Source organism: Perna viridis, chromosome 8 (assembly GCF_037379345.1).
Source record: "Perna viridis isolate PV_CMFRI_1.1 ecotype Kerala chromosome 8, ASM3737934v1, whole genome shotgun sequence".
Classification (NCBI taxonomy): domain Eukaryota; kingdom Metazoa; phylum Mollusca; class Bivalvia; order Mytilida; family Mytilidae; genus Perna; species Perna viridis.
In genome coordinates, this window is record NC_142452.1 from 16,882,269 (window position 1) to 16,903,193 (window position 20,925).

The 20,925-nt window shown below is 32.6% G+C and overlaps 1 protein-coding gene across 7 annotated transcripts; it reads right to left on the reverse strand.

Moving 5' to 3' along the window:
- LOC148609554 (uncharacterized) lies at nt 1–20,286 on the reverse strand. 7 transcript variants are annotated; one of them, XM_088596372.1, is made up of 15 exons: nt 20,014–20,286; nt 15,326–15,868; nt 14,969–15,156; nt 14,184–14,530; nt 13,782–13,917; nt 12,156–12,323; nt 11,490–11,598; nt 11,074–11,183; nt 10,531–10,612; nt 8,474–8,651; nt 7,519–8,249; nt 6,978–7,214; nt 6,330–6,418; nt 4,706–4,803; nt 1–4,116 (listed from the first exon to the last, which is right to left on the reverse strand). In XM_088596372.1, exons 2-15 carry the CDS (start codon nt 15,831–15,833, stop codon nt 2,826–2,828), a joined length of 4,272 nt encoding a protein of 1,423 aa, XP_088452498.1. In that variant the 5' UTR covers nt 15,834–15,868; nt 20,014–20,286; the 3' UTR covers nt 1–2,825. The 7 variants fall into 7 exon arrangements, with proteins under 7 accessions (XP_088452498.1, XP_088452500.1, XP_088452499.1 ...); XM_088596374.1 differs by having other exon boundaries at nt 20,033–20,255; XM_088596373.1 differs by having other exon boundaries at nt 20,004–20,255.
- Nucleotides 20,287–20,925: the final 639 nt, after the last annotated feature.

A 20,925-nucleotide genomic window follows, 5' to 3' on the forward strand; every position in this document is an offset into this window, starting at 1 on the left:
TTAACATTGTTTTATATTTTATTTTAGGGTTACTAGGTAACAGTCTATTTTTATACACAACTATACATTCAAAACTGACTGGAGACAACAATACACACATATGTAATCACTCATCCATGATCAATACAATGGTCAAAATGGAAATCAGACTAACTATTGCTGGGTACTACATTCACGATTTCAGTCTAAAATAACTTGAAGCCTTTATCCAAGAACTAAACTGAAACATTTTTGCAAAGCTTCTTATTTACTACCAAGCAGATAGATGTTTTGCCACATTAAGTATTTTATTTTCAAATTGTGTAAATTTTTGAAGCACTGAAAAATAGAGCATAAAAATTCAGCAAATACTCCAATTAAATATGCATATACTAAACAATTTATTTTACAAATATTTTTCAAGAATTCTTTTCTCTTTTTCTGATACAACATATTATACTGGTATATCCTAAAAACATGTTAGCTGACTAATGTCACTTCACTTCAAGGAAAAATTATCCCCCTGACAGCTTTGACATGAGTAAAGTCCAGTGAAGTGTACTTTTAAATTTTTTAAATGTTCAATTACATTATAGTAAGTCATTCACGAAAATACAATGTAAAATAAATTAAGAAATACCAAAAAGTAATAATTTAAAAATACACATCCAATTTACATTAACAACCCTCAATGTAAATTAAGTAGAAGTCTATATAAAAATCAGACAGGAGGCGATTCATGCATGTCAAAAACCCACCAAATTCAGAAACAGTTACAGACCACATAACCAGTCTTATTTTGTCATTTGGTTATTGCACTTTTCAGACAAAAATTATAAAAATTGTGTATGAAATTGGTACTTTGCAAGAGTTATTGTTCTTGATTTCGTTGACTTCAGTTGATTTTAGTGGGAGGACAAAGTTTGGTTTTCTCAACTGTACAGACCTAAATACAGAAAGGACTAATGTCACGTACAAGTATAGCATATGTAGACCAAAAAAACACCATTTATTCCATGGGTTTTTCTTTACCATGAATTACTTTAGTATAGGCCATGTCTTAAATTTACATGGACTAGTACTTTTAAAAATAGTCAACAATGTTGTGTAGTGATTTCAATACAAGGTCACAAAAAAACATTTGGTTTGAACTGCTGCCATAGAATGTACATTTTGTATTACTGTTTTGTTAAGATAAACCTTTTAAAGTATTTCCATTCAACTGAGTTTCATGTAAACTGGATATAATAAAAATTGGAAAATCTAAACATTTGTAATAATATATATATAAATATTTCTCAAGTAAAATAGTTAAAAGCCGAGTTGTGTGTACAGTACATAGTACAAGTTTGAAAAATCAACAAAGTTTACAAATAATTCATTTTGAATTTTAAAAAAAAAATCTACAACTGTATGTATATGTACAATCAAAACAAGCTTGGAATTACAAGACATTTCAGTTTCTATAGCAACACCAACAGAAATCAAGGGAGTTCATAGGTTGACAAGGGTTCTACTTTGTTGTAGAGCCGAAACTGCAGATCAGACCAGATACTTTCTAATTTGTTTTTTTTTAAATCAATCTCATCCAATACTGTTTCTTTCTTTCAAAGACATTTATCATCATGAGCACCTGTTTTTGTTTAATACAAAATTATGAAGCAATTAAAGCATGTTTATAGGTAAAGGAAGAATCTACCGTTTACAGTAAGCAAGTAATGACAAATTAAAACTGCAGTGCTACAACCACAATATTGAACACTACCAATTTTTGCCTTTATCAACCTGATTTAGGAATTTTTCCCAGTTATTGTAATTAAAATAAACTATCTATTCAGCTCTTAAACAGTAAAAAAAAAGAACAATATTATCTGAATGCATATGAATAACACTCATACATTGGTAAATTACCACAGATCATAAAAATATTCTTTTTATGCAACTAATATTTTGAAAGGTCATTAATGAGGGAGATGGAGACAATACAGGGACAGAGAAAGAGGGAGAGGGAGCAAGAAAGAAAAACAGAAGCCAGAAAATACATTAACACACAGATCTCAACAACATAATGCATCAAAGCTTCTGTTACTTTTATTCACACATTCATTCATGTCTGGTGATTGAAGGTGCCTATGACTTCAGTGAGTTCATTTATTTTCCACATACATGTACATGCACAGTTTTAAGGTTTTGTTGATTTGTAACTACATGATTTCACTATTATATTTTTACTAAACATTTTAGTTGTGTTAGTAACTTATGCAAGTACATATATAAATAAAGTGGACAAAAGATATTAAGATATCCACAAAGCCAGAACATGAAAAATAAATGAAATCATTGGATGCAACTTGATACAAGTATTAATCAACTCACAAAAAACATCTTAAGTAGTTTATTCTCTATGATCACATAACAATACACTTCCTCTTAGAAATGCTATCCACTTCCACAAATCAACATTCACATACTGCCTTCAAAATACGTTCAGACAACCTTTGAAACATTGATGGGACATCATTTGTTTAAGTAGTGCTACACATTGCAACCTCCTTTGAAGGAAAGCAGACCTATATAATTCAATTAAACAAAATATACAGTTAACAAAATTACAAGCATTCAAAGCCATTTGACAGTCAAATAATATATCAAAATTATTTCTAACATCAAAAAACTCCAAATAACATATTTTTAAATTTGAATAATAGTAAACAAAATTGGAAGCTACGTGTATCTTCAAGTATACATGTTATCATATTTGGTGCTAAAAAATTCATTTCTTTTAAAAAAATATATTAACATTGCTTTCCTACTAAAATATCTGTCCCTTCAAAGGAGATGCCGGGCTAACAGAATGGTGATGCAGTTGGGTCCATTTGTTTAAAGAATCTTTTTGTACTAATATTTTCTTCCTCAGGAGGAGGAATAAAGTCAGGTAATTCCGGGAGACCTACTGGGTCACTTTCAGTTTTCATGCGTGGGTCTTGTCTCCTTGGATCTTTGATTGCTGGTTTTGGGTTGTTCACTGGAGGTGGTCGGTTGTAGCTATTGTAGCCTGTATTGTCTCTCTGTTCACTCTCTGCATCGAGTGGGGAGCTATAATCCATACTACTTTTTCTAACTCCACCATATCTTCTCTGACCAGTATCACCAATGGTTGGTTTTGTTTTCACTTTGAATCTAGGATCATTTCTGTAATCTAATTTCCCTTTTGTTTTATCACTACTTTGCGATGATGAACTGTCAGATTGATCACTCAGTTCACCAGCAGAATTGTCATTATATTGTCTTAGTCTAGGATCTGGTAATGGAGTAGACTTTTTTAAACCAGAAGTATCAGTCTTATTTTCATTACTATCAGTGTCTGTGGGATACTGTAAACTAGCTAAAATGTCAGATGGAGAAGGACTAGCAATTTCAGCTAAACCAATTGGTAAAAGTTTTGGATCACCTGGCTTTGGGACATTGATCACCATATTTGATCCACTGTCATGACTCATCTGGCGTGAAAGTCTTGGGTCATTCGCTTTTGGTACAGAAGCTGCAGACCGTGGATCAAATGGACGAACTGGTAGGTTATGAACACCTGCTGGTGGGGTAGAGTTTCCACGCATTCGTGGATCAACTGCTCGACTTGAGGCATTTTCAGATATTGTCCTTTGTAGTCGAGGATCTGTAGCACTAGAATCACCAGGTTTTTTCAACCTTGGGTCAAAGGGAGCACTAGATTTTGATCTTGGGTCAACAGGTTTAATATCTTGGCTAACATCATGTGGATTTTTGTTTTCTTTATGACTTTTTGCATTTAAGTAGTCCAAGAACTTTTTAATCCTAGGATCATTTTTGAATTGTGGATCCATTAAATTTAATCCTTGTGGAGGTTCTAACTTTTGCAATGGATCAACAGTCACACGAATAGCCCGCCACATAGCATCTCCTGGACGAGAGTTAATTATGGCTGGCTCACTATTCCATTTGTTCACTGGTGGTACAGTAAGTCCACTTGTAAAAGTTCTAGGATCAGCAGGATGTGGGAATCCCATGTGACCTGCATCTTGACCATGTGACATGGTTCGAGGATCCATCCTTGGTTGTCTGGGGTCACGAACCTGTGGTGGAGGAGCTGGCTGTGGGGGCCTGCGGAACAAAACAATTTTTTTTTTCATTTCTTATAGTTTTAATAGCCACACTATTAAAAGATTTAACATAAATAAAAAAGCAACTTTACCTACTACAATACTATAAGTCATATATATAAGCATCACAGAGCATATCATTATGTGTCTGTTGACAACATATCTGAAAGTTTCTCTATTTTCATACCATTAACTGAAATTTCTAATACACTCTTATTCATTAAAAACCTCATATAGAACACTTCTACTAAAAAGATCACAAAATTAGGTTGTTTTGAGAATATATGGCAGTAGAGGACTTATGTGTACAATTTATCTATAAAGTTATTAGATCAGTGGGTCTTCTTTTGCACTTTAATCTTACTTCAATAATATTATTAAAGGCCTTATCATACCAATTACCCAAAACCAAAACTTTCAATTTCAATATGCCATCAAATCACAAGTTTTCCTATATTTTGTCAAGTGAATAAAAGTAACTACAAAAATAAGACATTTTGTGTTCAGCTATATGTTTTGAGCTACAGGATGAATTCTGAGTCCACATAATTTCATTCAGAATTGAATCATTTATTGTCCATGGAACTTACCCTGACTGACTTTTAATAGCATTAATCATCTGCATGACATTAATAGAGGAGGAGGAGGTTGGTGGTAGAGGTGGAGCTGCTGCCTCAGAAACTGGTGCCTAAAAAAACACAATAAAAAAACAATGCATATAATTCATGATAGTATTGATTTAGCACTTGCTGACAGTAGATATTTTATGCAGGTTCCTAGAATTTCCTTTTTTTTTTCTTTTTTTTTTTTATAATTTTTCATGCACAACTTTTCAAGACCAGAGCAGAAAATTAATAAATTACTGGAGCACTGTACTTAACCTGACTGGTGTTGCATAGATACTGTAACTAAAAGAATCAGTATTTCCACTCAAAGTAGAAGGTTTACTTCATTGTGTATTTTTTCCACTGTTAATAATCAAAATGTTCATCCCAGTGGTATGAAGAAATTCTATTAAAAAGTTTAAAATGATCACACATTAATTGACAGGCTTGAGAGCACTTTGGTATATTGGTATTGGAACAGCAACAGCCCACTAGACTGAAAAGTAGGTGCATGAGTACTGATAGTGTTCGAGAGTAATCAAGGGAACCAGGGTTATAGCAGTAATCAAAAGAACATAATCCATGGACAAAGACCAAATATGGAAAACAGACATACACAACAAAGAACATAAAGTAACTAAAATCATACATACAAAATAACAAAAGCAAATGAGCAACTCAGATTCCACTAAAAACTGGGAGCATGGACCAAATGCACCGGATGGTAAGCGTCCTCTGCTTTTCTAGAAACATCCACTGAGTTGCTCATAAATGTCAAGTCCAGGGTAGATAAACGAGGAGAGGAAAATTATGACCCGTTGAACTTAGGACTTATTTTAGTACAATTCCAAGTAAGAATCTGTTAGATCAACAGAAACAAAAAGTCTATAAGGAATATTTTTGGCTAAAATACTTCCTTTGCATTTATTACAGAAAAAAATCCATATACATGTCATACTGCAGAATAATGATGAAGATTTAATCATAAAAGTTTAAGTACAATTCACACTTTGCCAGCTACTTTACCCTATATATCCCTTCAGTAATGATCTAAACTACTGTCAACACAAATTTTAATTTCTCCACTCTCCACAGTGGAGATATTTTGAGTGGAGTCAGTGTCTCCACTCTCCACAGTGGAGTCACCATTTCCAAAATTGTCTGTAATTAACTTCTCCTGTCTTTATGCCAAGATATATTTTATGGTTCTAGTAGTTTAATAACATTTCTGTAAAAGGTAGAAAAAAATATTGAAAACTATTGAAATTTGGCAATTTTATCCTGGTTTTTACTTTGGTGGAGTCACAGTGGAGGACATGAGTGACTCCACTGTGAAGAGTGGAGAAATTAAAATTTTGGTTGATAGTAGTGTACCTTCATCCCTATTATTCATGGATAAAAATTAGCAGTCGCCCAGTAGCCCATGGCTACTACATTTTAAGCTGGGCTACTAATCTCTCGCGAGTTTTTTTAATAACAAAATTGACAAAATATTCACATCAATCTTTCGATAATGCATAGAAACCTGTCATTAAAACAATAATAACAAAAAACTGAATTCATTCAAAGAATTAGCCTTGTCTTCTAATCTAATTCTGAAGAATTTTACCTCTTTCTTATTGAGATTCTTCAAAACGTCTGTAATTTTAGGGACACCACCTTCTTCCTCATCACTTGAGTACCAGTTATCATCCTCTACTGCCAATATAATATCTACATATATATTACAATGCTACTATTCCAATGTCATTAATACTAGATCATTGAATACAGATTAACTGCAGTTTTGAAGTCAAGAAAAACAATTTGAGTGAGCTAGGAAGGAGAGATGTGATGTTCTGTAGAGAAGTAAAAGACTGTTATTTTGTTTATCGGCAACAACATAGTTGATCAGAAAAAACATTGCCAATGGAATTTGCAGATATTTTTTAGTATCACAGTAGCCTGATATAGAAAAAAACAGGCAGTAAACAATGGAAAACAATTAATTAGCTATTAATACAGGGTGTCATTACCCTAAAAATAAAAAAAAATTAAAAAATTAAAAAATGGTTAATTGGACCTAATGATACCTGTCAACTTCCCATTTGTAACATATTAATGAATCATTAATTAATACATCAAATAAGGATTTTTTAGGATTTTCCATAGAAATCTCTCATCTTTTAAAAAGATCTGTGCATTTTTCAAATCTTTGTTAAAAAGTATGTACTTTTCCTGTGAAATGAAATAAGATTATCAAGCAATTATGTTATACCTTTGCTCTTAGGTTTATTATCCTCCGAGCAAGCACTGTCTTTCCTATCTGGCTTTTCCGCAACTTTCTCCTCATCTGTTTCGGATTGACCTCCATGCTGCTGTAACCTCATCATTAACTCCTTTTGTTTGGCAGGTAACTGACTGAGTGAACCAAGATCTAAACCCATCATGGCAAGTTTCTTCTCATTTTCATCTGGCAGGGGTTCTTTCTTAACTTGTGGATCTTTATTCCCATCTATAGAAACAAAAGATTCAATTTTACACAATAACTTTGTCATTAATTATCACACAACTATTTTCCATTGAGCAAGTGAGGCTGAACCAGGTGCCTCTACATGAAAGTTTGAAGCTACTGGTAATTAAGTCAACAGGAACAGAACAAAACATAATATTAAATGAAACAGGAGGAAAACAAGCAATTGAGAAACCTGAATGTATTTTTTCTTCCCTTTACAAAAGTTCTAATTGAAAGAGAGTTTAAACACAAAAGGGAAAAAACATATTCTCTATGTACATTTGTCCTATACTCTTCAGCATACCTTGAACTTTGTCCTTAAGAGGATCTGTGTTCTCATCATCATCTTGGGGACTATAGGCCTCATCCTGACTCATTTGGTTATCTTGTGGTGGACTTTGCATGCCTTGAATAAGGCCATGTTCCCCTGGTAGATGATTAAAGCCCTGACGTGGATCTTGACTGCCATCCATACCTGGGTGGTTGGGACTAAGTATTCCCATTCCTGCTTGTCTTGGGTCTTGAACTGAGAGGGCTTGGCTGACTTGTGGAGCTATATTAGGATTCACATGGCGAAGTATTGCCCCAACTATTGCCAAAGCTGGATTAAGACTTGGATTGTTCATCTGCTGGGGTCCTCCAGGTCTCATTTGTCCTGGGCCTTGTGGACCCATCATACCTGGCTGGTTCATCATAGGTGGGCCTTGTGGTCCTGGCATTTGAGGTCCACCCATGTTTCCAGGACCCATTTGGCCCTGTTGTATCATTGGTCCAGGTCCACCCATTGGACCCATTGAGTTTGGAGGACCCATATTCATGGGACCTTGACCCATAGAATTTGGTGGCATGTTCATTGGACCTCCCATGGGAGGCCCTTGCATTTGTCCTGGTGGTCCCTGCATTGGCCCTTGAGGGCCCATCTGACCTGGTCCTCCAGGTCCACCCATAGGAGGTCCTTGCATCTGACCTTGTGGTCCCATAGGAGGTGGACCTCTCATCCCTCCCTGCATGGTGTCATTGTAAAATCCAACTGGCCTATAAATAATAAATTATAGCATCACTGGTGATGTCGAAAACTATAATATAAAACACAGAGACACAGACACACTCCATTAATTATGTATATTATGACTTATAAAATCAAAGAATATTTAGTAAAGCTTTGTCAAAACAACCTTAGATAGCTTTGTTTCCTTTCTCCTTAGTTGAAATATTCATCATTTTGCTTACAATAGGAGCTTTACATGCACAGCACTTACCTTGGAGGTTGTCCTTGGTTTGGACCCTGCATTCTCTGTTGTGGGGAGTTATTTACAGGGCCAATCTGCATTGGTGGTTTCTGAGGAGACTGACCTGGCGGGAAGGTTTGAATATCAAACAAGGATGGAATTTTCTTTATTCTCTCCATCTGCTCTTTAACATGCTGAGGTGGTGACCCTGTAAAAAAGAGTATCCACTGAAAGAGTATTCAGAATGGACATAACTAAACAGTTATGTAGTTTTTATAAGGATATTTATTTTTTCCTTTCCTACCAGACCTTTAAAATTCTAAAATTAAGCAAATATCAGTTGTCATGACAGTTTACATAGGCATATTTTTCATCATATTTTAGTGTATAGAAAAATAAACAGATATGGCTAAATGCAACAAATGCACCATTTCTTTAAAATAGAATTACAAATAAATTCTAAAATACACAATGCTCCTACAAGTAAAATTCAAATGAAACAAGTTCGTTATTTTCATAAAATATAAGGAATGTGCAAATGTTACTATATAAAACATAGTAAAACCCAAAAATACACAACACTTACTAGATATACATGTGTATTATTCATGAAGCTGAGATCTTATGATTTTCACCAAACTTGAAGTTTCATAGGAGTGTTTAATTCATTTTGTTTTGAAATATTCTTAATAAGGCCATTTATTTTTAATTTGTTTGTTCAAGGATTCAATGACCCAAATAAAATTAAGACTTTTAGTTGTATTTTTTTGCCATGGCCCTCAAAAACTTTCAAATCTGAGTACCAGGTGAGGGAAAGTTTTGTGACAGGTAAGTAATAAATCACTGAGGAGCAATCAGCTGATCAGATTTATTGATGATTGACAAGTATGAAATGGATCCCAATTGGATCTACCATCATTTTATGGACAGCCATTATTTGTTTATGATGAATTTTTACTGTTCAATTAATTTGACAAATGTTGCTAATTGAACGTGTCCAAATTGTGATAGACCCATGTGTTAACAAATAACAAAATTACTTGTTTATTCAAAATGCCAATTAGCTCCCTTTCAATTTTTCATGTAATTTTATATTTTCCATATTTTCAACAGCACAGTTTTGTTGCTAAAAGTTTTGTTTGCATTAGTCATAGGGTATACTAATCTTTGAAGTTTTGATGATTTGGGAAATCTTGAATATTTGTTACATTTTCTGAAACAATAGCCAAAGTTTTTCTATTGTACTGATACCAAATTAGATTCAACTAACATGATCAAATCAGTAGTTTAAATGAAATTTAAATTACTATCCCTTATCCTCATCTCCTCTATAAAATGAACAGTTTATGTTGAACATGTGAATGTGTTATTGACTGCAGAATTCCAATTAAGGTGGGAGGAACCCACTACAAAAATGGGCTTACAAACTTCTATTAATTACTGGTCATAAAACACTTGGTCAAGTTCAATTCTCAAATTCGTATGGCTTTCCCCACCTCTTTTTTTTTTTTGACCGACTGACCTATTTTGTTCAAAAAAAAATTAAAAAAAATTCTGTAAACCAATAAATTTAAAATGAACTGAAAGTATGACTATCATTCTTGTTGAAGTTCCACTGTGACCTTTGAACTTAAAACTGGTAAGTGCAAGACAGACTAAACACCATCTTGGCACTCAGGACTGAATAAGAAGCTTCTGTTCTTATGAAAGAACAAATTTACTCAATATGAGGAAAAAAAATTGTTTTACTCTGAAGAAAATCAACAACACTGATAAATGAAGAATTGTTAATGAATTGTTAGTACAAATCTGGAGTAAGAAGATAAGGCCAAGAAAAATTGTGTTCGTTTCCAGTTTCTATACGAAATTAACCATAAAAAAAAAAAATACAGATTAATACATAATGACTTCAATTCTCTGCATGATAGGCAGCCATGTTGAATTTTTAAATAAAATCTAGACATAAATTCCCATATTTTTACTGATGTAAAATATAAAGGTTGTTTAATGAATAACTGAGAAACAGAAAACATGAATTTTTGGTCTTAGTCAATTCAAACAGAGAACACAACATGTGCTTCTGTTACCTAGCACACCTGGCTTTGGTCTGCTGTATTCTTCTTCTTCACCACCACCACCTCCACCATGATGATGATCCCTAGAATTCATCTAAAATGAAAACGTACACAAATGTAACCAAGTCCAAAGCTAATCTATCATAATTCAGTCATAAAAAGCTATGATAATTACTTCTTTTCCTGAGTATAACAATGAACTGCCAGATTGCCACTCTAATCAATACAAATCTAGGCAGTGTAGCTGTTTTTACGGAGGTAGACCTAGGGTAAGGGACATAACTCTTACAAGTCATTGGAACGTTCATATTCAGCATTTTACATCAATCTCATGTAAGCATCAAAGTAACATGGACTGATTTCATTCTGTTTCCAATGAAAGCTTGAGAAGCTTCAGTGAAATTGAAAATGAAAAAAATATATCACTGATTTCAAGAGTTATGTCCCTTACCCTAGGTCTACCTCCATAAGTCTTGTTTATGTAGATTTCAGATATTTTCTTACATTGTATAGAATCAAAATTAGCACATTGCTAGTAGATTACCAAATACTTACCCTTTCTACAATAGGAGCAGTATCTTCTGATGGTTCATCGTGAGAGAATTTACAATTGTCCCCTTGATAACATTCTTGCCCAGTGTGGTAAAACTTACATGGATATTCACATGGGGTAGTTAAGGAAATAAATGTTCCAGATCCAATTTTACATAGAAGTTTACAACAAAAAATGTAAGGAACTGAAAAAGGCATTTTTTTTAATTTACACTTAAAATATTGTTGCATTAATTTAATATTTTTTTATTAATTCAGTAATTCCATGATCTATAAAATAAACAATGTTACCCAGATACCACAACACTGCTATTAATAAATATTCTCAACCCCTTGGAATTTATAAGAGTGTTATTGACAAGAAAGGCCTAAGTGACATTTTGAAACAAATATTTTGTTCATTTGACATAAAAGGATATTGTGCATAAAGATGCAGTCGTCTCCCTTTGAACATGATCCACTAAGATAATATTTACACAGTTCTGGTTTCTTCTGTAAATATTCATGATTAAATGGGCAATCATCCCCCTGAAAATATAAATCAGTTTCAGATCATTATAAATGTAAGTTTAAAGCATGTTAAAATGATTCTTTATCAGTTGTGTAAACTGTAAATCAAGAAGAATTTTACAATTTAAAGCACTGTTTTGGTTTATAATCATGTTTTGATTAATATCAGTAAACCCTTAAGGTTACTAAAAATTATCTGATTATACTTATATTATAATTATACAGTTATATCACAGGGAACCAATGACTGTCAGTGGATAATATCCAAACAGCAATGTCCTACATGTATAAAGTATGCTTCTTCTAAAAACCAGGCAGGGAGTGATTCATCATATCTCATAATAATAAAAAAAAATGTTCAAATACGTTAGTTACATCCTTAAAACAACTAATGCATTAATCACTTATCAAAAGCTTCTGCCTGGTTTTCAGATCAATTGTCGATGAAATTCATCTGCTGTTTTAGCTTATCATACAAATTTTGTCAGTTGATTTAGTCTACAATATGGGAAGCATGTCAGTTATCATATTTTCATAAAACAAAATGAAAACCTTGAAGTTATTTAAAAACATACTTTATGACACTTTCCCTCCCTGTAAAATCTACAGACTGGTCTCTCATCCATTGGTGTTTCCAATAATGGTTTCTTCTTTGGTGGCTGTTCAGAGTGTTGTCGGTCATATTTTCTTTTATTGTAGTTTTGGTTTTTCTTTTTCTTACCATCTCGTTTCTTGTAGAGATTCTAAAAAAAAAATAATAATGCAAAAAACATTTACAAATATAGGAGGTCTATTATATACAAAAGATATAATTGACATATTAATTAAAAAGTATACTGAACAAATTCAATTTCTTTAAATAAAGCAGTTTGACCGCTCACTTTTAAATTCCACTATTCCATAAATGTTCAATGTTCTACCCAGGACATTTTTGTATTCAGCATGTGTGAAACAATATTCATAGGTCCTGTGTGGAAACGTGTCACTTCTTTTTAAAAACTGATCTGTGTATTCAAAATGTACATTGTTGTGTATGTTTATATGAATTATTCATAGGTAAATATTTTACCTTTTTTCTTCAATTGCAGTAATTATAACTTCAATACCATTTTTTATTTTCCTTTATATATTAAACACAAAAATTTAAAAGATATTCTATCAAATTATAATAAGTAACTCTTCATGTAATAGATTACTCTGGTCTTAAAATTTCATGTTGCCAAAAATTTTCAGGAAGTCAGTAGTGTGGAGCTAACATAGTTTCCAGGAAAAAACATAAATCTTATTTTTTTTTTTTTTTTTTTTTTTTTGGGGGGGGGGGTGTAGGACACAAGCTGCCCAAATAAAAGCCCTCCATCTTGTAATAAGCTTAATGTTAATGTAAAAATATATATTTATTAATTTTGTTTCATTTTTTTTGTGTGTGTATTTTTTTTTCTTTTTCTGTGACTGTTCCTTTTATATTGATATTGCATTTTATTTGTTTTTGTCTTTTTTGTGTAATTTTTAATTCTGTTTAGTATATTTAGGAAGTTCTTGTTTGTATTAAAATGGTTCAGTTCCTATGTACTTTTTTTCAATGGTATATTCCTTATACATTTGATATTGTATTTCTTATTACCAGAATCATTTGAAATTTTGAAATTTCACCAATGAAATAAGAAAAGCTGTCAGTAATAAACTTTTTAAAAAGAAAACAAAGTGACTGTTTTTAGATATATTTCCTTTTTAAAGAGTGTATACTTGACAACTGTCCTAGGGGGGCATTTGTCCTGATGCTTTTTTTTGTTATTATGATGTTAAAAATGATTGTTACACTTACATAAACCCCATATCATGATTTAAATAAATTTAAGTTAAATTTTTTTAGTTCATCACACCTGTCGTACCATTTTTAGACTTGGGTGATTTTTTTCTAGATCTATATCTGAACTAATTTTCCTGCCAAAAAAACCATGTGCTCTTGACCTCAGGGCACACACGTTTCCTGTCGAAATTGATTTTTAATTTTCATATTAAACTTTATGGCACAGTGCTGGTAGCAAGATAGCACAGTCCTGAGATCAATAGCGCAGTGCTCAAACTTAGGGCTGTAATGCACAATGCTTTAAGGGCCTGGTGAGGATACTGAATGTTGAGTAAAGAAAATCAGAATTCAAAAAATTGCAGAGCTAGAGTTATCTTTCTTTATGCAATATTACCTCCCCTTCATCTACAGCTACATTGGCATCAAGATATTCATCTCCCTGCATCAAGCTCATCATACTCTTCTTATTTTTTTGCTTTCTTTTATCTTTATAGTCATCTTTGTAATCATCATAACCTTCATCCTGGTATCTGTTCAGAATCATCATAGATTTTTTAAAAAATATTCATAACACATTATCTGTGATACATGAAGCTGAATCAGTGACCTAAATTCGTTAGCAAAAGTGTATACAATTATACAATTACACATTCTAAAATTACCTTTCATTGCAAAATTAAGGGTGGCTTCAGTGTAAGCAAAATAATGAGAGAAAAAATAATATAACTAATGACTAGACATAGTTGATGAAGATGAATTATAAGTGGTTCATTTAAAATGTATCTTCAAAACTTACTCTTCCTCCTCATCCTCGTCATATGAAGGGCTATCATAGGGACCTGGAGGACTGTCATATGGACTATCATATGGACCAGGTGGACTATGATTTCTATTTCTTCTGTCCCGTCTACCTCTGTGACTGTCCCGATCTCTATCCCTCCCTCTGTCTCGATCACGACCACCATCCCTCCTACCATGACCTCGATGACCTCCAGACCCATGACCATGACTACCATGACTGTCTTGTCTCCTTGTACTACCTTTAGGGGACTGGTTCTTTTTGTTTCCACCTGGCCAGGCCTGTTGCATTTCATCATCATTCACTTTGTCATGATCAATGTAGTCAGGTCTTCTTTTCTTTCTCTGTATAGTAATAGATTAACTTTGTTATGGTTCAGGAGAAAGTAAAGGCTATAGAACTTTGTTTAAAATCTAAATTTTCATTCTACCTATTTAAATATACCTTCCTTCCTTCCTTCCTTTTTATTCAGTTAAATACTTCAAAAGTTGGCCAAAAAGTAGGGGTGTACTAACCCATTAACCTTTAAAAGAACATAACCCTTCCCACAGTTGAAATGTTTTAATTAATCTAAAAACCATTGAATTTAATTTTTCACATTCAAAATTTTATCTTGGAACCAGAAGTTGTAATTATGTTTAAGCAAGTTAAACTAGAGAGTCATTTTATTCACTACTTCACTCCAATATCTAAACTTGAGCTCCAAATTTCAGTAATTAAAATTGGTTTGAAAATAATATAGCAATCTATAAGAGGGAAATAATTAATCAAATTTTATCTACCTTATGATAATCTTCTTTGGATTTTCTACGTTTATCATGCTTGTCATGTTTGTCTCTTCCATCTCTGTGCTTCCTTCTTTTGTCATGCTTGTCTTTACGTCGAGAATTATCTTCCGAGTTGTGGTGTTCTTCATCTTCCACTTCCCCAGGACTTTCTTCTTGTCCATCAAAGCTAACATCAGCCTTGTCTGAAAAACCAAAATATATATTACAATTAATAACTATGTAATGTTACTCCCTAAACTTGTGATACATGCAAAATCTATTAAAAAAACATTGAGAAAGTTGAAATTTTTTCAGAAAGAAAATTACTGAAAAATCAGAGTTGTCTCCCCTATACCATTTCTATATATTTACCATTTGTATCCATTTCTATTTCTGGAGAATTTTCTTCACTCTTCAAAGCACCAGCTTCTTCACCATCTTCTATTTCTCCATCCTCTAAAATTTCTCCATCTTCAGCTTCCATCTTTCTCAATTTTTCTTTCAACCTTCTTTGTTTTGATTTTAAATACCTATCTTCATCATCTTGTTTTCTGGACTTTTTATGAGGTTCCTCATCAGAAAAATCTTCAGATTTTCTGCGATGATAGTGATCAGCTGATTCAGCGCTTGATCGACAGCTATTGTCCTTTATACTGTAATCTTCATCTTCAAAACCCCTATTATTCTCTTCTGAATTTCTTCTTGGTGAGCGATGGTGAGAGTCTTTGCTGTTACCTGAATGTCTCTCTTTCCATCTTTTCTTTGGCGAGTGGGACTTTACATCTTTTGGTTCCTCTGGAATATCTCCATATATATCTTCATCATTTTCAACATTTTCACCCTCTTCATTTTCATCAACAATGTCTTTTTCAGAATCCATCACATTAAACAAATTTTAACACATCATACCAAGACCTAAAATGAAAAGAAAATACATATAGAACCTTAAAGTACCAAAAGCTGGTATAACATAAGATACATGTATTTTCTAATCTGCAACAGTTTACCCTTATAAACTGTGAAGCAGTTTCATGGTTTATAAAATTTGTAAACTTGACCAAAGTATAACCTGTTCAAAAATCTGAGCCATTCCTTATAATTTAATTTCTAATCAGTAAGTCAAAATATTGATAATTGATTTGTTATCAAAATGTTATTTTGCTTGGGATTATTTGAATCCTCGAGTGTGGACCAATGGATGTTAATGTCACAGTACCAAACCAAGTTATATAAAATATAAAAAGAACCAACCAAACAAAAAACATTTATATTGTAATTTGATACTAAATTTCACTGAAGCGACGGTTAAAACATCTTACAATGCAAATGGAAAAAGGTATTCAAGTTGTTCCTTTTTATGACATTTTTCTCTATATATCTGTTTAGTGATCATGTGCTGTCGATCAAATTTGCAAATACAACATACTTTATAAAACCATAAAGAACTAAGGACAAATACAACTTGCATGTACATTTATAACTAACAACTTCTTTCATACTTGTGTCTAATTTAAGGTGTACAGTATTGTGGCTGTATTCTAAAGAACTGAACTGCATGCATATATCTCATATCCTGATGTAATAAGAATGCATTATTTGAAAACTAGAATTACAGAGAATGCAACTTTTGTTCAGGACAGGTTTATTATCTTAAGTCCATAATATTGTTAGGGACATCTTGCACTCTAATTCCAGTACTTTACATTTGCATATGATTAACATAATTATATATTACTACTCCACATTAAGCTGCTGATCAGTGCCATGTTTACCGTCAATTCTAGCTTCATATGAGAACATGTACATCTTAAATATCATAAACATGTTCTACATGTGTTTTTAACTTATATGAGAAGGGGAAATTCACATTAAAAGATGAAATGATTGGTTAGCATTGAACATTACCCAGTTTCCAATTCAGACACAGGCGCTCTTTACAATTGACTAAATAGAACATATGCATTATCAGGGCCCCAATATACATGTATATAAATAGCCATTGCCAGTAGATTAATCTGATTCCTAATCTAGTTCCCTGGTCAGTATCATAAGTGACCCAAAGATTGCTAAAAATTTGTAAGTTGAGTGAAAAACATTCAGGTCATCATGGTTACGAAAGAGTAATAATATCAAGGGAACCAAGATCCTAGGGAAGCACCCAAGTTAAGAGCATATCACATTTGTACAATTTTGGATGTTGAAAGCAAGCCAAAATCAGTGGCATAGAATATTTGACAATAAGCGACTTTGAAGTCTTCATTTAGTCTTTGATTTTCAATTTAAAAATTTACAAAAATGTACACAGCAAAATATGTAAATTTTGAGTTTAGGGCTGGTTATATTATTCAGTGTTTTTGTATGATATCAAATTGCTTTACACTAAAAGTTTATAATCAAATAAGTGATTCGTTAATCAGTATAAATGTTTTTTTTTCAAATGGACAATCTTAGTAAAGGGTCATTCTTAAAAATATTCCTCGATTTTAACCAGTCAGTATTTATTGGACTGCTGTGAAGTAATATGTACCACACATGTCTGCGATTTTGTCAATTGCTATATGAAGTTGAACATTAAATTAAATCTTATGGATGAATTCAGTTTCATCTTATCCAGAGAATTACTTGTGATAACAAATCTATAACAGCAAAAGAGTTCAAACAGAATGTATATATTTTCCATTTTCATTCTAAGAACATGAACAGGGAAGGACATATAGGACAGTTCTTCATGATGTCATCACTTACATTTGATTAGTTTCAGTTGACAAAAAGTAAATAACATGGCTTGGAGCATTAACTTAAAATCATCATAGCCTTTTTATTGTTAAGATAATTGAAAAATTCTTTTGGTTCCAAAATTAACTCCTTATCCATTGATTTTTTATATAAATATTCAGTTATTACATAAGCATAAACATTAAATAACAATTCTATACAAAAAAATAGAAGTTTACATATAAATATAAATATCACTTCACATTTATTTTTCAAGTAGAAGAGTTATAAATTCATATACAAAATACAATTACTATTTTATCTCAATAAGCCATTTTACAGAACCATAATTTGATATAAAATAATGATATAAAGCTTTAAAAATTGGGATTATTATCATGAAGTTGTCATTAGTTTATTAATTTGCCAATCAATTCGATACTTAATCATATGCAAAGCAGTGAATACGACATCACTAATGAAATAGGCCAACTCTACTGTAAAGGCTGTTTTTTCTTAAGCCAAGGGGTCATGAAAAATTCCAGTCGAAATGTAGTGAATAATAACTTGCTATTTTGTTAATCACTTAAAAAATGCATTCCCTTGTATGCAGGGAATTATCTCAAGAATAGCAATACCAAATAATAGGTTCTCCACAAAATAATTTTCATTACTTTCAACTTAAAATGTAATGCAAGTACATGTATATATATTTAGCTAAAAACAAGAGAATTTGGGTCATTCAGTCATGCCTTAACTTGCCCACAGTGAGAGTTAAATTGTCAACATTTTCTTACAATATATGGTATTGATTTGGATAAAAATCGTGTCTATTATGCCATATATAGCCTATGGGGAAATGAATTCTTAATTTTGGGATGGGGAGGAAATACAGGGCTCTATTTTTTTTCTTCATTTCTACTTTGCTTCTTGTTGTTTCTGTACCACAACTTTGATCCTGTTGACAAATCCTTTCCTTCTATTTTTAGAACACGTACCGGTAATTATGTCACAGGTGCCCGTTGTTTACCTTGACAACTAATCATAGCAATGGCGGAATATATCACGTGACATTGTGTCATACCAGCCGGAAATGGATGGTTCATGTCTGAATCTGTTTGATTTTATCGTATGCAATTTAAATCTGAAGCCATCCGACCAAAAGATCAAAATGAAAGATGTTATAAAAGTCATATCAATTTGAAAACATGAATTTGCATGCAATATTTCACTTGAAGACCTCCAAACTTTCCCAAAAAAAAAAAAAATAATAATTTAGAAGTGCCACGTCACCCATTTTCGGAGACTGTATGTCAACACAACATTAAATGTTTAAAAGAGACATGAAGCGTTATCAAATATAAACTGATTTTTATATATCACAAAAGAATCGTAGAAGTATGTTCAATTTTACTCCTTTCTTACTACAACACAAAAATTAAGTTCCAAGATGGCTCAGCTAATTTGCATAATTTATGCATAGTTTCTCTACAATACCTTGCAAGTGCTTGGTCATTTTCCTTTGTTCAAGCTATTTCTAAACATTCTGTTTAGAAAATTAATAATTATTTCGTTGTAATGACGAATTATCCTATGTTTTCCTCATCTGTCCTGGCAGAACTAGTGCTTGTGGCCCAACCTTATTTTTTGTGCAGACAGGAGAAAGGCCACAGGAGATAGACTTAATAACTAAATATTTCGAGTAAAATTGGGAAAGATACCGTTTGAAATCTTATAACACTGAAGTCTTTCGGTTAGTGCATTAAACGAGACGGTTTGTGATAGGAAAACAGGTCCGAATATCTCCAGATTTTGAATGTATTTCCATAGTACTTTGATCACTACGTTCCATACATCGACCAAAATGGCGACGTAATAATCTTGCGGGGGAACCACGTGATCCCATTCATAATCAACAGCTTGCAAAGTTGTTATCTGCTCGGCATAGCTGGTGTCAAGGACTAATTCATAACCAGTTTGTTCAAGTGTGATGATTAATACCAAAGGCATGTTGTCGACTGAATATTTATAGAAAAGGGGGTAGGAAAAGGGGGAGGGGCAGTAGTCTTGACTTCTTCAATGACCCGCTAGTCGAAAATGACAGAAAAATAAATAAAGAAAAAATAACATTTAGCTTATTGAATTACAGCATGCAGTGACAGTGTTAGATTACTGCGATGTATGTTTTGGGCGTCGTGCCATGGAAACTGAGTTAAGTTGCTATATATTTTAAATATATAGTTATTAAGTTGATCCTTATGGTGTTTCCAAAATTTTTTTTTCTATTTACCTGATGAAAGTTCAACTTTGTCACCAAAATTATATACATACGTACAACGTTTTACCTGGTATAAATGTATTTACATTGAAACATATGGTTCCACGTATTGATTGTCTATACATCCTGGCCTAGTTAAATAATTGTGTACATTCGTTTTAAGTCCCGATTATTTAAACCCGTTGGCAGAGTGTCCTCTTTCAAGCATCGCATAAAGTTGTGGCCTGAATTGACGGCTGCATTAATTATTCTCTACAATTCCGCGGTAGCTAATCAGTTATTATCATGTTCGCAAGTACGAAGCTGGCATGGCAAACTGCATGTACACAAGAAAATGGGAAAGGCATATGAAGATATTTATGGAAAGTCGATCAGAAAAATAAAACTTTGCATATGTGAATTATGCGTGCGAATCCCCTCAATACATCATTATTACAAACCAGTAATATTGAATTCTTTTTTTTATCTCTCCTTCTACAAGTTTGATCAATTTCCACACTAGTCCCGATCAAAATGAAGATCTATGATACATAAGCATGATTTCAAACTAAATATTGCATAGTAATAAGCAGTTTTTATATTCACATACACGACCGCTTATTAGTTGTCAAGTTTTGAGGATAAACAAATTTTTCCGAATATCTGGGGGTTATTTCAAAATTTTAAAAATACTATTTTCTGTAGCAAACCATAAACAGAGATTAAACATTAAAAATACCAAGTGCCGATGCACTGAAACGGCGGTAAGTAAAGACGCAGACGGAACCCGTGATTATCATTATATATTAAAAAAAAAACGTTATTTTCGTTATTCTTCCTGGGAGAGAAATGAACAAAAACTTATCCTTATACTTGTGCTCACTCGGCTCCCATTTGCTTTTGAAAGGGATAAGAACATAGACAATCGTGTCAGTATTTTTCAAATGCAAAATTTACTTTTGCCATCGATGTCTAAATTAAATGATAAATCATCATTTTT

What these genes read in the sequence shown, in the direction of transcription:
- LOC148609554 (XM_088596372.1), bottom strand. Translation starts at nt 15,833, where the DNA reads ATGGATTCTGAAAAAGACATTGTTGATGAAAATGAAGAGGGTGAAAAT. An exon ending in GACGAGGATGAGGAGGAAGA is followed by an intron (nt 13,918 to 14,183) that starts GTAAGTTTTGAA and finishes GATTCTGAACAG; the next exon opens with ATACCAGGATGAAGGTTATG. An exon ending in TCTTAAGGACAAAGTTCAAG is followed by an intron (nt 7,215 to 7,518) that starts GTATGCTGAAGA and finishes TTGTTTCTATAG; the next exon opens with ATGGGAATAAAGATCCACAA.